Genomic DNA, 16,715 nt, shown 5'->3' on the forward strand with positions numbered 1-16,715 from the left:
TCCACCAGCTCCTGGCCCAAGGACGCCTGGAGTTTGTCCTCGGAGGCCAGGTCATGCATGATGAGGCCGTGACCCACTTTGATGACCAGATCCTACAGCTCACAGGTTCGATTACCCTTCCCCAGACCCGGGACTCCTTGTCTCCCTCCTTGGGCTGGGCTGGGTGTCTGAGCCCCGGTTCTGGGCTCCATCTTCCCCTCGCAGCGGGAGACTGTGACCAGTAAGTGCGATGATTGGCTGGTGCCATACTCATGCCTGTGCCCTTGGGTGCAGGGCTCAGGGGTGTGGCTTCTAGACAAGATGGCCTGGCTATATCCCAGGTTCTAATTCCCAACCCTGTGACCCTTGGCAAGAGATGGAACTACATAGAGCCTCAGCTCGTTTCTCCTCTATAAAGTGAGTTTGATAAGGAGGTAAAACCTACCTCAAAGGGTTTATATGAAGATAAAATTGAGACAATTATAATGGAGCACATTGAGTACAGTGTATGGTTACCTAGTAAATGCTCAGTGATGTTTAGAGGCTATCCTGCCATCACCCCACCCAACAAACCCTCCACCAATACCACTGCCTCCAGCACCTCCAGCACATCACCATGATTACCACCGCCACCATCATCTGCATCACCTCCAGGGACACTACCACCTCCAACAGCACCACCTAGTCTACCACAACCACCACCACCCCCATGATTACTAACACCACCATCACCACCTCAACTTCCACATCCACACCAGCACACACCACCATCACCACATCAGCTCCAACACCACAGCCACCACCACCTCCGTCACCATCATCATCACCTCCAACACATCATTACTACTTCCACCAAAACAAGGACCACCACAGACACCATCGCTATCACCGCCATCATCACCTCCAACACCATTGCCGCCGCCGCCACCACCACCACCACCACCACCACTTCAGCCACCATCACACCTCTACAACCTATCTACCATGTAAACCACATCACCTTCAACATCATCTTCACACCACTGACAACACCATCACTTTCTGCATCACCTTCACCATCAGCACCACCACCAACTCATCCACTACCATCATCATTAACTCCACCACCAAAAGAGGGACCACCAACACCACCACTATCAGCCCCATCACCACAACCATCATTTCAACAACACCACCATCACCAACATCAAAACTTCAATGCCAGATCTACCACCATCACCATAACCACCAACACCACCCACATCACCAGCATCTAAAAAATTTCATCACCACCTCTACCATCCTCACCGCTATCATCACCACTACCACCACCATCACCATCCTCATTATCTCTGCCTCCACTGTAACTAGCAGAACTACCATCACAACCACCATCACCACCACAAACATGATCACCTCCCTCACTTCCATCACTGCCACCTCCACCACCACTTCATCCATCACCACCAAAAACCCTACATAAACATCACAACCTACTGAAGGTCGACCACTATCACCTCCACCATTACCAGCACCACCACCATCACCAACAGTATCATCAGCATCTCCACCTCACCATCACCAGGCACACTTCCTTGCACAGCAGGGAACATTACTCTCTCTCCACGTCACAAATAGGGTTGTCAGAAAGTGGGCACTTCACCTAATCCCCCTAAAGCAGGATTGGGAGGTAGTGGCAATCAGGTGTATCTCAGTTCATTTTGCCAAAAGGGAGACTGGAGAATGAACCAAAAGAGGGACGAAGGGTCCATGGATGATCGCCAGGTGAAGTAACTCTTGAATGGGACTGAAGCTTCTAAAGCCCCAATTGTCACTTACCACTGACAGTAACCCGGCAGGTAAACCCCTGGGTAAAAGCAATCAAGATAGCATTGGATGGGTTGATTCTAAGGAATCTTCTTACAAGTTGAGCGCTCCTTTCACTCCTTAAATTCTGTGGTCCCAACCCTCATGTGAGTTTACTGCTGGCCTCTTTCTGGATGGTAAGTGGGAACGGTGATGGGAAATCTTTAAGTTCGTTTAATGGTGAAATCCCAGGCTTGCTTGAATGCAGCTTCAGGACTCAGCTCCTGGCTCCTCCCCATCCTTCTGCCTCCTGAGGCCCCTATCTGCTTCAACAACAATGCCTCCTGTGCCTTCAGTCACCAGGTTCCTCTTGTTTATACCTGAGCATCTCATCTCAGACTCAGCTGAAGAGTCTCATGGTCCAGGAACCTTCCATTTGGACCCTCAGAACCTTATCACCTCCCTGTTCACCCCAAAAACTACAGGTCGTGTCTGGCAGTGACTGCAGTCTGATTCTTCTCTGGATCACTAAGGCTCAGCCCAACTTCTGGCAACACGAGTGCTTGGTGGGCATGGCAGCGAGGGGGTGAGTGCTGTCCTACTCTGGCTCCGGGTGTCCACAGCGGAGACTATCCTGTGAAGGGCCTGCTGTCCCTGGGTTATTTCAGCCCGAGCTCTGGGCCATGTCCCTCAAACGCCTTCCCCCCAATACTAGTAATGCCCCTCTCTCCGTGGTTGTCACCCCGGTTCTACTTCTGCTTGTTCTCTGTGACTCCTCCCCTGAAGTATGAAACCTTGCCTAACATTCTCCTGGGAAGGAGGGGAGCAGGCCTCCCCAGCTGAGGCAAGCAACCACAATTCCTATGTCCCCTTGTCCCTCTGTCACCCCGGCCACTGTACTTCTGGCCCCGCCCTCCACTCACTAGCCAAGTAAATCTTGACCTGGTCGTTGTGCTCATTAGAACACTGGTTATAAACTACTTTGACTGTGGCCAAGTGACTGTGATCCAACAAAAGGGATGGTTCTTTCTCTCGTGGGGGAAAATTCTGCAAGTGCAGCCCTGTCTGGGCCACTGGGTGGCTCTGCTCCACAGAGTAATCCAAGCATCCAAGCTGCTTCTCTTCGCTCTGCCATCTCATAGTGTGTCTCGCCCTCCTTGCATGACTGGAGGTGACTCACCCCAGTGAAAATGTCATCCCAGCAGGAAAGGGGGAAAGAACGGTGGGAAGACAGCAGGCTGCATCTTTCCAAAGGTGACCTAGAAATTACACTCATCACTTGTGCTCACATCCATGGACCGGAACCTGAGTACTTGGTATATTTTCCAAGAAAGGCTGGGAACACAGTCTCTAGCTAGAAGCTTATTATCCTGCCAAAATTATAGGGAATGTCTGGTTCTGTTACTAAAAGGCAAGGGGAGAATGTATCTTGGGGGACAGTGGGCTGTTTCATTCATTAATCACCTGTTCATTTGGGTCTCAGGAATAATTTCTCCTGGAGTCCAGAAAACCTGAGAACAGTGACTTGAGTCTCTAGGATATTTACTATTTACTTACAAAGAAGGGAAATGGTTTGTGGACTGATGCTGCAGCCCACTGATGTTTCTCACATTCTCATATCCTCTCCCATGTGATCACAGAATAGCTGCCACAGCTCCAGTCAGCATGAACCTATTCTTTCACAGTCAAAGAAGGAAAAGGGCAGAATGTGGGCTTTCTTACTGACCTCGTCTTATCTAAGGTGGGAAATATTGCCCTGAAGCCCAAGCAGCCTTAACCCACACATCTATTTTCTCTGTAACCATACTCCATGACCACATCTAGTTTCCACAAAGACTGAGAGCAATATTCTGGCAGAGGGAAGTGAGCTTGCCATGACCACTAAGACCAGAGACAATTCATCCCTTGGGCCTCGGTCAGTGTCCCCTGAACAAATGAAGATTCTGTGAGTGAGGAATTTGGGGTCACTGAGTCAGCAGCCATCATGACTGCCCTCCTCTCGCCGCACATCTGCTGAGGGTGTGCCCTCCACAGCTTACTGACCCCCTCAGTGTGACCTACTGACCATCCCCTCCCTCATCTCAGAGCCCTGGCCCCCAGCTCTTCCCCCTTCTCTCCAGCAGCTCCTTCTTGGTCTCCTCTGCTTCCCGCACTCCCTCTGCTGCTCCCACTGGTCCCCAAGGGCTCGGAGCCCCGCCCCAAGTCCAGCTGCCTGGTTCACCATCCTCACCTCCTCTGTGAACCAGACCCCGATCGGCCTCAGGCCCACCCTGACCACCCAGCAGTCGCCTCATTTCTCACTGAAACTTGTTCATAGAACTGAGCATGTCTCTGTCCCAGAACCACGGAATCTTCTAGGTCCCAGCCGGTGTCCCAGCCTGGGGAGGTCATCAGTGGAAGGTAGTTCGAATTGACACCAGCTACTTGTGCTCTCTGAGTCTTTGTTTTCTCTCCTGAAAATGCAGGCGGTTGTCACCAGCTCTTGGGCCATTCAGAAGATTATATCTGGGGAAAACTGGCGAACTTTAATCAATGGCTTATCAAGTCTAGGGCTTTCTCTCTGCAGCCATGTCCCTGACACCTCGCTCCTTGCTGTGGCTGGTAAATCATGAATGAATGAGTGAAAGGTCGGACTATTCTGGGACGGAGCCCCTGTATTAGCACCTGCTGCGGCAAGACCCTGCTTGGCCTGGAAGAGGGCACTGCAGCCCTGCAGAAGGGCAGGGGGCCCTGGGGGAGTCAGGGGGTGAGGGGCCACACTCCTGTCACCAGCGAGGCTTATCTCTCTGCAGAAGGACACAGGTTTCTCTATGAAACATTTGGGGTCCGGCCTAGGTTCTCCTGGCAGGTCGACCCATTTGGAGCATCTGCCACGACCCCCACCCTGTTTGCCCTGGCGGGCTTCAATGCCCACGTCATCTCCCGGATCAACTATGACCTGAAGGAGGCCATGCAGCAGGACCAGGTGAGTGGTGCCCCACATCTGCTGCTGCCGGCTCACCCCTGCTTCGTCCCCACTTTGTCCAGTGCATCTCAGAGCCCCTGCTCTTCTCCAGAGCACCTGGGATCCTTGGGGGCCCCTTATGCCACTGGATGTCCAGGCCCATCATTGCGCTGCTGTGCCGTCCGCCGTGTGTGACTCTTTCCCTCCTGCGTGGCTGGACCTGGCTGAGCTGCAGCCCCGGCTTGGCGTCTCCTGCTCTGTGTCCCCTTCACCCTCCAGCCCTGGGGCTCGGAAGGGACCAGAGCAGACCTGCTCTCAGTAAACCGTGCTGGGTGCAGAGAGGAGGAGGGCGGGGCTCAGGGCACCTGGGACACGGTCACTCTTCCAGGGTGAGCGCAGCTGTTAGGGACTAGATGGTGACACCAAACACCCACAGCAGACGCTGCCTTTTCCCCCTACCAAGTGCTGGGCCTGGTGGGAGCCGCCGGGCTCCTGGTGTCCTTTAATCCTGCCGGCACCCCTGGGACATGGTGCATTCGTTTCCTGGGGCCGCCGAGACACAGTGCCGCAAACTGGGGGCTTCGAGCAGCAGAAACGTGCTGCTCACAGGTCTGGAGGCCAGAAACCCGAGATCAGCCCTGGACGGGGCCACGCGCCTCCTGAGGGTGTTTGGGAAGTGGGGTCTGGGCCTCTGTCTGCTTCTGGTGGCCTCAGGTGGCCTTGGCCTGGAGACAGCCGACGTCCCCCGTGTCCTGTCATCACCTTCCTCTGTGCTGTCTGGGTTGAACATTCTCCTTTAATAGGGACCCCAGTCATACGGGACCAGAGCCCACACTAAGGCCCTCATTTCACCTCAGTTTACTCTCTAAAGACTTCATTTTAAAATGAGGTCACATGAGGTGGGAGTTAGGACTTCAGCGTGCCATTCGCCCATAATAAACTTGCTGTAATTATCCTATTTTCCAGATGGGAAAATAAGACCCCAACATATGAATTCTGTCCGGGTCACCCTGGTATGAGTTTCTGGAGAGCAAAGGTAGCCTGGCCAGCGGGCCTTAGCAAAAGGGGCCTGGGCTCTAGGTGAGCAAGGGAAGCAAGCTTCTCTGTGCGCCCCCCGAGCGCCACGCTGAACGTGCCCTCGCTCCCCGCGGCAGCGCGCCTCCCCTGCAGGGAACCCTGTGAGCTCGTGTGGCTCCCCCAGGGTTCACGTGCAGAGACTAAGTCACAGAGGAGTCGGGGACCCGTGTGTGGAGCAGGAGCCGGTGCTCAGAGAAGCAGGATTTGATCCCTGCTTTGTAAGCCTAGCGCTTTCTAACCATCAGACCTGAATAACGGACTGTACTCCCAGAGAGAGGTGATGAGCACCCCGTGTCGGGGGGGATTCAAGCAGAGGTAGAGAGAGCATGGCGGGCAGGCCCTGGCAGAGAGAGCCCTGCCCTGGGAGGGGTGGGGAGAGCAGGCTGGCACCTTCTGGAGGGCAAATTCCTGGGCCCTCTGTGGCTGTGGGAGGTCAGGGGGCACCTGGACGAGGAGGCAGCCGAGGGAGACCTTGTCCATGAACCACTGAGAGGGGAGCAGGGGGCGGGCAGCCAGAGACGCAGCGGGTGCTGGGGAGGGGGAGCGGGGCAGCGGGGTGGCCCCTCGGCCCTCACTCTGTTCCCTCTGGGTTTGCAGGGGCTGCAGTTCGTGTGGCGGGGGTCCCCGTCCCTGTCAGCGCAGCAGGAAATCTTCACACACGTCCTGGACACATATGGCTACTGCTCGTGAGCACCTGCCTTGGGCCAGGCCCTGTCCCAAGCTCTCCCCCGTGTCCCCTCCGCCATGTCTCTCATGGCCACCCCTGAGGGAGACACACTGGGCGCCACCTTACAGAAAGGGCAACTGAGGCCTAGAGCCCCAGCTCCAGTCCCGGGGTGGCAGCCGCGGGGCAGCAGCGCTGGGCTCGGGGACAGCTCCAAGCCCCGTGTCAGGGGGGCAGCCCGCCTGGGGGCTGTCTGGCTGGAGGGCCCTGGGTCAGTCCCACTCTGCCCCTTTGTACCTGTCAGGCCACGGACAGCGGGACCCCCTCCGTGAACAGGGGAGGCTGGCAGGCGGGGTGAAGGGGCAGCGGGGAGAAGAGGCCGGGACGCACGCCTGGGTCTGCCTGTCGGGCCCCGCTCTGCGCCAGGCACTGTTTCTCCCTGTTTTCCTTCAGTGATTTTCATTTACTCCTCCTAACTTTCTTCAGTACGTTTTACCATCATGAGACTAGGGTTCAGAGAGGTTCAAAGTCAGGTTCGAAGGTTCAGGTCACTCCTGAAGGCTGGCCAAGGGTCCCTCCGTGTCACTCGTGTGCTGCCCAGCATGAGGCACCGAAGACCCGACCTGGGGCTGCCCAGACCCCCGCGGCTCATTGCTGGGGTCAGTGCCTCCTGAGCCATGGTGAAGCCTGAGGATTGTCTGTCTTTATGTGAAAATTTGATCATGTGTTTGTCATGACGTTTTTGGAATTCCGTCTGGTTTTTAAAGTATTGTTAAAATACCAGCATGTTGACAACTGAGATTTTTGCACCCCTGAAAGTCTGTGCCCAAGGCCAGTGCCTGTCCCGCCTCACCCTCACCTAGCCCTGCTTAGGATCCCTGGATCTGGATCGGTGGGCAGGGAGATGACAAGGAACTAGTGATCAAACGAATCCCACCATCCCTGTGGTGGACGTGGGAAGGGGGCCCACTGTTGTGGGCTCCACACGTGGGATGACGAAATGCTGGCCCCGTGGGTGACGTGCCCAAGGTCACAATGGTGAAAGGATGAAACGTGGCACCTTCTGTGCCCAAAGCTCTCATCTGCCCAGCACTGTTCTGCCCACTGCACTGATGGGAGAGGAGGCCCTGAGTGAGGGTCCACAGGCTCAAGGTGCACTGTGGCCTCCCTGAGCCCTGCCTGTCCTCCCGGACCCCAGGAGACCCCCCTTGCCGGGGCGAGAACCCCCCTAAAATTCCTCTCTCTCTCAGTAAAGGGTTTTACTGGGACGGAGAAGCTGTCTTCCCAGACCCTCCCAAGGATGGAATGTACCCCTCGAAGGACACGCCTGTCACTAAGACCAACATTGAATCCTACACTATGGACATGCTGAACAACATGTTTGAACGGGCCGCCTTGTTCCGGACACCGCACGTCCTCTGGCCCTGGGTAAGGTGTGGTCCCAGGGCCTTGGTTCTGCAACTCTGCACGGGGACAGCTGTGATGGGTCCCACCCTGCTCTAGGACCACCCTAGACTCGGGGCCCAGCTCTAACCAGGCCAGGCTCCCTCCAGGCAGCGGGTCAGGCAGCCATCCTAGCCCCGGCACAGTCCTCCTTCCCTGCAACCCCAAGCCCTCACCCTGCTACCAGCCCCTTTCCCTCCCTGGATCACCCCCACTCTCCCACCTGACATGCAGCCTCACCGAAGCTGGCCTCCAGGTTCTAATCAGCTCTCGCCTGCTTTTCCCTTCACAATGCTGGGAGCAGAGGCCTGGACCCGAATCCTGCCTCCCTGTTCAATAGCTGTGAGACTTAGAACCTCTGAGCCTTCGTTTCCTCATCTGTAAAATGGGGATGATGACACGACCCGCTTCATGGGCTTGATTGGAATCAGGTGGGAGAGGCAACCGCGGGGGACAGTGCCTGACACCAAGTCATCATTGTCGTCACAGTGAAAGTTTATGGAGCCCCCTCTGTGCACCAGGCACTGTTCTACGGGATGTATGTGTCTCATACGTTTAATCCGCCCCAGGGGGCTAGGGGGTAGGCACTGTGGTAAACCATTGCAGATGCAGGGACTGAGAACCAGAGAGGTTAAGGAATCTTCCTGAGGCCACACAGCTACTTAGAAGGGCAGCTAAGGAAAGCGGAATTTTGTGCAGATCCGGTCAGGGAAGCTTCATCACCATTATTTTATCTGTGGCTTGAGGCATAATTGAAAATATATATGGGCGACAAAGAAACGAAACATGAAATATCTAACTTCTCGGCAGTTCAAGATGGAAGGTGATATTTGCCAGAGGAAACAAAGATTCCCACCTAAAAGGTCTCGGGTCCAGATCGCAAAGTGTCACAAACGACCTCCCGTTTCTGACACACTAGGAGGACTGTCCAAGTGGGCTACTACGGGTTCTGTAGGTTTGGGCTTGCCTGCTCAGTATGTTATCCTGGGGCCCCTGGCTTTGAGCACGGCTGCGGCCCCGTGAGACCCAGTCATAGCCTTCTCCACACTCTGACCACGGCCCTTGACTGGGAACCAGGCAGCTCCTCTGGGGCTGCTTCAGGCCTGAGCCCGGGGGTCTGTCCCCTGTGACCGGGAAGTTCAGTAGTTTAACCGTGCTATCTATGCTCGTCGGCTTTTGTGGTGAGCTCATAACAAAGTTCCCAAGAAAGATGATAAGAATACATCTTATGAATAATTTATCCCTTTAGTCGGCCTGAGAGCCACTAGATTCTGAAGTTCCCATGGTAGCCGCTGGTAGGACTCAATGTGGCCGGCTGACCTGTCAAAACCTAAAGGGCCCTTTCTTCGTTCTTATCCTGTTCTGCCCATGAGAGTCAGACAGACATCACCTCTGCAAAACATCTGTCGACCAGGATTGCAGGTTTTGGCATATGCGATCAGAGGTGACCGGGCGTTAGGTTGGGGGTCAAGATTTGGGGTACACATGCAATGCGTTTGAACAACTTTATTGAGGCCCATGATTTCATCTCAGTCAAAATTAAGGCTGCCTCCTGTGAGCGCTGCCTCTTACGTATATTCTCACTATAATTATATTTTACGTATTTTTCCAAAAGCCAGCTTTCATCAAGACGGACACAGCGCCTGCGACTGTTTGGGGGAATTTTTTTCTGTGTGCTGCAGCTCTCTCTTTTTTTCATATTGACATATAACTAACATATAACATTATATTCATTACAGATATACAACCTAATAGTTCCTTGTGTGTATATATTGCAAAATGATCACCACAATGTGTCTAGTTGGCATCCATCAACACACACAGTTACAGAATTTTTTCTCGTGATGAAAACTTTTAAGACCTTCTCCTTTAGCAACTCTCAAACATACAATACAGTGTTACTAAGCAGAGTCACCGACCTGCACACTACATCCCCGTGACTTCCTTATTTTATAGGTGGAAACTGTACATTTTGACCACCATCAGCCATTTTGCACACCAACGACCCCTCACCTCTGGCAGCCACCAATCTCTTCTCTCTATGCATGAGCTTGTATTTCATGTTATTTCCATTTTTTTAAATTTTACATGTAATTGAGATCACATGGTATTCATCTTTCACTGTCTGACTTATTTCACCCAGCATAGTGCCCTCAAGTTTCATCCATGTTGTTGCAAATGGGAGAATTTCCTGCTTTGCATGGCTGAATAGCAATTTGTTGAATATATATACCACATTTTCTTTATCCTTTCATCCACTGAACACATAGGTTGACTCCATGTCTTGGCTGTTGTAAATAATGCTGCAGTGGACATGGGGCTGCAGACATCTTTTCAAGTTAGTGTTTTTGTTCTCTTGGATACATACACAAAAGTGGGGTTGCTGGAGCAGTCATATGGCAGCTCTATTTTTAATTTCTCTAGGAACCTTCACACTGTTTTCCATAGTGGCTGTATCAGCTTACACTCGGTCCAACAGTGCAGGGAAATTTCCTTTTCGCATCATCTGCACCAACACTTCCTTCTTGTCTCTTGACAATAGCCATTCTGGTAGGTATGAGGTGGTATCCCACTGTGGGTTTGACTTGCATTTCCCTGATGCTTAGTGATGGTAAGCAACTTTTCCTTCCTGTGTCTGCTGGCATATCTATATCTTCTTTAGAAAAATGTCTGTTCAGGTCCTTTGCCCATTTTGAACCCAAGTTGCTTGTATTTTGACTACTGAGTTGTATGAGTTCTTTACATATTTAGACATCAACTTTTTTCAAATTTATGATTTGCAAATATTTTCTCCTGTTTGGTAGACTGTCTCCTTATTTTGTTGAATTTTCTTTCTTGTGTAGAAGCTTCTATTTTGATACAGTTCCACTTGTTTGGTATTCCTTATGCTGCCATTGCATTTGGTGTCAAATCCAAAATATCATCATCATGACTGAAGACCATGAGCTTGCCATGAATGTTTTCTTCTGTAAGTTTTATAGTTTCAGGTGTTACATTCAAGGCTTTAACTCATTTGAGTTCATCTTTTCATGGTCATAGAGTTTCATTCTATTCATGAGGCTATCCAGTTTCCCTGACACCACTTGTTGTGGATAATGTCCCTTTCCAGTTTTATATTCTTGGCTGTAAAATAGCTACCATATACCCATGACCTTTTTTCTGAACTCTCCGTTCTATTTCCCTGATCTGTGTGTCTGGTTTTTGCCAATACCAGATCCTTTGATTACTATAGCTTCAAGTCATATAGTTTGACATCCTGGTTATGATGCTTCCAGTGTTGTCTTCTTTGTGAAGATCACGTTGACTATTCAGGATCTTTTGTAGTTCCAACAAATTTTAGGATTAGTTGTTCTATTACTGCGAAAAATGTCATTGGAATTTTAACAGGGATTGCAATGAATCTGTAGGTTACTTTGGATAATGTGGACATTTTATCAATATTAATTCTTTCATTCATGAGTACAGCATATTTTCCCACTTATTTGTGTCTTCTTCAACTTCTATAATCACTGTCATACTTTTCAGTGTATCGGTCTTTCCCTACTTGGTTAAATATATTCCTAGTATTTTAACTTTTTGATGCAATTACAAATGGGAGTGTTTTCTTCATTCTCTTTCTGATAACTATTCATGTATAGAAATGCTAATCAACAGTGACTTGTGCTGTTTTCTTCATTCTCTTTCTAATAGTTATTCTGGTATAGAAACACTAATCAACAAATGATTATGTGTATTGATTTTTTTATCTTGTGACTTTGCTGAATTTATTAATTCTAAGCTTTACATAGAGTTTTCCATGTGTAATATCATTTTGGCTACCAATAGTGACAATTTTATTTCTTCTGTTCCAATTTCATGCCCTTTTTTCCCCTCTCTTAATTGCTATGGTCATGCTTTATAATATCACGCTAAATAAAAGGGCTAAGTGTGAGCATCCTTGTCTTTTTCCTGATCTTTGAGGAATAGATTCCAAGTTCTCATCATTAGTTATGATGTCAGAGGTGGGCTTATCACAGACGGCCTATATTATGTTGAGGTACCTTCCCTTTATTTCCATTTGAATGAGAGTTTTTATCAACAATGGAGTTGAATTTTGGCAAATGCTTTTTCTGCATCTGTTGAGATGACCATATAATTTTTATCTTCCATTTAGTTAATGCAGTGGATGTTGAACCATCCTTGCATTCCTGGAATAAATCCCATTTGATCATGGTGTAACATTGTTTTCTTTGTATTGTTGGATTTGTTCTGTTAATGGTTGTTGAAAATGTTGGAATTTCTCTTCAGCAGGGAAACTGACCTATAATTTTCTTTCTTGAGACTTACTTGTCTGATTCGGTGTCAAGGTAAAGTTGGCCTTTTAAAATTATATTGTAAGTGTTCCATCCTCTTCTTTTTTTTTTTTTTTTTTTTTGTTTTTTTTTTCTTTTTGAAAAGAGTGACTGAGAAAAATTGTATTAATTCCCCTTCAATGTTTGATAGAAATCACCAGCAAAAATGATCTTTTGTTTCTTGGGAAGTTTCTGAATATGGCTGTTTTTTTTACTAGTAATTCATCTGTTCACATTTTCTACTTATTCATGATTCAATGTTAATATATTTTATATTTCAAGGAATTTATCAGTTTTGACTCTGACTACTTTTTTGAGGATGAGATTTAGGTCAGTACATTTAAGCAAGCTATTCTCACTTTTATTCATAGTTATTATATTATTATAATAAACATCATTATTAATTAGCTATATCGATGGGCTTTAAGGAACGGTCAGGATGTGTAATCAATGAGACACAGAAAGTAAAAAGCTGTATGATCAAAATTACATGTGATTTATTTTTTAAAAACTCAGGAAAAGAGGTCAGATTTATGGTTGCTGTAGGTGGGGTTGAGGGCATTGGAGAATGGGAGAAGATAGTGAAGAGGTACAAACTTGCAAATGTAAGAAACAAATACGGGGGATGTAATGTAAAACATTATAAAGAGAGAAACAGACAGACAAACATAAAGACAGAGAGAAATACCCACAAGATAGAGCCTGGGAGCTGGTTTGGGAGCTTGTTGCCCACCATGGAGAAGGGGAGGGTGGTTATTGGTGGTAGGGAGGCTCTTACCCTGCTTAGACTGGGCTCTGCTCCCAGAAATGCAGGGCGTTGCCCCTGTTCCCCCACCTACAGGGATGTGACAGGCAGTTCTTCAACGCCTCAGAGCAGTTTGTCAACATGGACCTTCTGTTGGACTATATCAACAGCCGCACATCCCGCTTCAGTGTCTCGATAGAGTACGCCACACTGGGTGGCTACTTCCGAGCTGTATACTCACATAATGTTTCATGGCAAGTCCACAACCACCAAGACTTCCTGCCCTATTCCTCAGGTATGAGCCTCTGGGAGTTGGGGTGGTGATTTGGTGCCAGCGAGGTAAGAGGCCTCACCCATCAGCGTCTCATCGGCCCTGATTGGAGCCCTGAGGCAGAGACAGACCTTACCCCCACCTCCCTGACCCACCTAGACACACAGCCTGGTTCCCACCACACCACACCTCTCACCGTTGCCCACACACACAGCAGGTTCCTGTCTCTGTGCCTTTCACTGCAGTAGTACCTTCCAGCAATACCCTCCTCACCCCTTCTCTTCCTGCAAAAGTCCTGCTTATCTTGTAGTGTCACCTCCTACAGGAAGCCTTTCTTGATATTAAGGCTAGTTCAGTTGGCTCCTCCTAACCCAAGGGCCCCAGTTTTCTTCAAATAACATACAGTTATTTTGGGCTTGTTTCCCTCAATCCTGTGTCCTGGGGGCCAGGGCCATTTTGGATACAGACAGCACAGCCTAAAAGGCGAAAGCTCTTAGAGTGAACTTACTGCATGGCTACGTGCATATCATGGAACCATCCTCTCTCAGGAAAACAGGGATATTAATGGCGCTCAGTCCATCGAGTATAAACATGAAATGAGACAAGAAGAGCTCTTAGCCTAGCGTCTGACCCACAGGAAGGGCTCAGCAGAATGTAAATGTTAATAATTATGACATCATCACTGTCTGGTGGTATCAGGTCCCTTCCTGGACACGATCTGTGCAGGCCCTCCTGAGGAAGCTTGCTCAGGGCCTGAGGTGCCTTGAAGGCAGCACAGCATTGCCACCCCTCCCAGGCCTATCACCACCTGCCCCTCCACGTTGAGATCCCTGCAGACCTCTGTCTGCAAGCCAGCACCCCCAACCCTACACCAAGTCTTGTCTAAGAGAATCAGCAAGGATGATGTTGGCCAACTTGTTGAACCATCTAACATCTTTATTGCATTAAAAAACAGAGCTTTGAAGGACCCTTCTAGTCCTACTTCGACTTTGCACATAAGGAAAAGCCAAGGGGATTCGAGGGGGTAGGAGTGGGGGTGGAATGGGGACAGCGCACCATAATCGAGGACAGCCCAGGATCCGAACGCAGCCCCCACCTCCCAGCCAGCTTTCCCAGCACTGGCTTCCATGCTGAGCTCACTCACCTGAAGGAGTGGTTTTGGAAGGAAGAGTGGAGATGTGTGGCTATCCTCACGGGACATGTGGGAAACCCAGGCTTAGAGGGGCATCCACTAGCTTAACATTCAACACCAGGCCAGGGAACCTAGAGCTAAGAATGTCCAAGACCTCTCCCCTGCCTTCCCTCAACGACCAGCAGGCACAGTGCCTCAGGAGGGCTGGCCCCAGGCGGTGATTCAGAAGTTCACCTGGGTTTGGATCACAGCTCCTCCCCTCAGGCGCTGGGTGGCTTTGGGTTTACGTGATGTCACTTTCCTGAGCCCCCCGTTCCCTCATCGGTGAAGTGAGTTCTCAGGAGGCCTAAGGGTCACCCTTATGATGGCTGGGCGGCAACCCCCGCCCTTCTCATTTTCTTCCTCTCCAAAGAGACACCAGGAAGCCAGCTCAGGGTTGGTTCCTCCCCGAGTGTTGTTCTGACTCCCCCAGACCTGGGTTGGTTGTGCCTCTTGGGCCTCGGCCTCTCACGTGAGCGGTGGGAAGAGGGAGCTACATGGCTCTCAGGACACTCCCCATTGGATAAAGCAGTTTGGGGAAGGCTGACTTCTGGCAGAGGTGGGAGGGGCTCCGTCTAGTGGGCGGGGTGCCGGTCAAGGTGGGAGTGGAAACCTCCATGTGGGCCTGGTTACACCTGAGGTGGGAGGGGGTACGACGATGTGGGCAGGGCTATGTTGAGACAGGAGGAGTTACGTCTGTGTGGGAGTGGCTACATCCAGGTGGGAGGGGCTGTGGAGAAGCCCTGTGGGTGGCGGGGTGGGCGTGGCTACCGGGCTGCTCCCTGGAGGAGGCACCGTTTACCCAGAGACTGGACAGCACCGAGGAGGCTTGGGTCCTGATCTGAGGGCAGCGGGATCGTGAGTGGCTTTGGCAGACTGGTGCCTGCTCAGAGCCAAGGCTGTGCAGGTCTCTGTCTGACATGGACACTCTAGGCCTGGGGGGGAGTTGGGGAGGAGCTGGGGAGGACCCGTGCACCTGGCCCCACAGCCTGTGGCCTTTCCCAGACCAAGTGACTACCCATCATGGTCTGACCCAGGTCCTGTGGGGAAAGAACAGGGAACGGAGGCCCAGCCCAGCCCCAGGAGGAGGCAGGAGGAGGGAACAGGAGGGAACACCAGACCACCTGCTGGGACACAGCCTGGCCCCAGGGGTGCTCGGCTTGTGCTCTCAGTTCAGCGTCAGGACGGCGGCCACTGGGCTCCCTTATCTCTCCCTCCCCTCCCAGCCCTCCTCGCTGGGCTGCCAGAGGGACCCCGCAGGCCTGTCCAGGGTCCCTTTCCCCTCGGAGTCACACAGCGGGGCCTCCTCCGGGTCCTGCCCTCCTCACCCTCATCTCACTCTCCTCCCCTGAGGTCTTCCGGGGCCCTTGCTCACAAGGCCGCCCCAGAGTCCCAGGTGCACACTGGGCTTTCTTGTCCCCATCCCAGCCCTTCAGCTCCCAGGCCTCTCCACGCCTGCCCCAGGCCGGCCTGACCCTCCCACCTGCCCTGGCCCTGCAGGGCTCCTGGGCAATTGCTGGCCAGGCTGAGGTAGAAACATGAGATCAGTACCCGCCCTGAGCTGCCACCCTGAGTGACGTGGTAGGAATCTACCATCTCTGATCCCATCTTCCTTCTGGACCAGGGCTTGGGGGCTCCGCGGGCAGGACCTGACAGTCACTACCGGCCTTCCTCTCCCAGAACTGTTAAAGTCCTGGACCGGATTCTACACGTCCCGAAGCGGGCTGAAAGGCCTGGCGAGGCGAGCCAGCGCTCTGTTGTACGCCGGGGAGTCCATGTTCACACGCTGCATGTGGCCGGCTCCCCACCGGTTCCTGGACCCGGCCTGGGCCCTGAAGCGGCTCCAGCAGCTGCGCTGGGCAGTCTCGGAGGTAACGCCCACGTCTCGGCCACAGCACAGGATTGGAACCCCCTGGCGGTGCACTTCCCCTCCCAAGGTCACAGACCCTCCCAGGCCCCGGTCACTAGAGTCCACTTTACAGATGAGAACACTGAGGTCTCCTTGGGTCACGAGGCCCGTGCGTGAAGCCGCTGGGCCAAGGCGAGGACCATGGGCTGCCGGTGACCACCTCGTGGGTTCAATAAGCTTTAGAGCCAGACTCAAGGGCAAAGTGGAGAAGCACTGGTGTCCAACATTCTGCCTGGATTTGACATCAGCTCACTTCTGGGCCCCAGGCAGGTGGCTTTCCTTCTCTGAGCCCTAATTCCATTCTTGTATAATGAAAATCACTGAGGGCGGCAATTAAATGTGGTAAGGCACATAAACCTCTGGCCTCGGTGGCTGCCACAAAGGAACTTGTTCATA

General features: G+C 51.6%; 1 protein-coding gene across 1 annotated transcript in view; it reads left to right on the forward strand.

Annotated features, from left to right (window-relative positions):
• Positions 1–5: 5 nt before the first annotated feature.
• Positions 6–16,715, forward strand: part of LOC116667981 (epididymis-specific alpha-mannosidase-like) — a gene marked incomplete at its 5' end in the record, with an annotated part of 32,626 nt that continues 15,916 nt past the window's right edge. Inside the window, 6 exons of the mRNA XM_032494174.1 lie at positions 6–105; positions 4,557–4,729; positions 6,383–6,471; positions 7,700–7,877; positions 13,065–13,263; positions 16,091–16,281. Of these exons, the coding sequence (XP_032350065.1) occupies positions 6–105; positions 4,557–4,729; positions 6,383–6,471; positions 7,700–7,877; positions 13,065–13,263; positions 16,091–16,281 (930 nt within the window). The remainder of the gene's footprint in view (positions 106–4,556; positions 4,730–6,382; positions 6,472–7,699; positions 7,878–13,064; positions 13,264–16,090; positions 16,282–16,715) is intronic.

This window comes from Camelus ferus, chromosome 2, assembly GCF_009834535.1.
Source record: "Camelus ferus isolate YT-003-E chromosome 2, BCGSAC_Cfer_1.0, whole genome shotgun sequence".
Classification (NCBI taxonomy): domain Eukaryota; kingdom Metazoa; phylum Chordata; class Mammalia; order Artiodactyla; family Camelidae; genus Camelus; species Camelus ferus.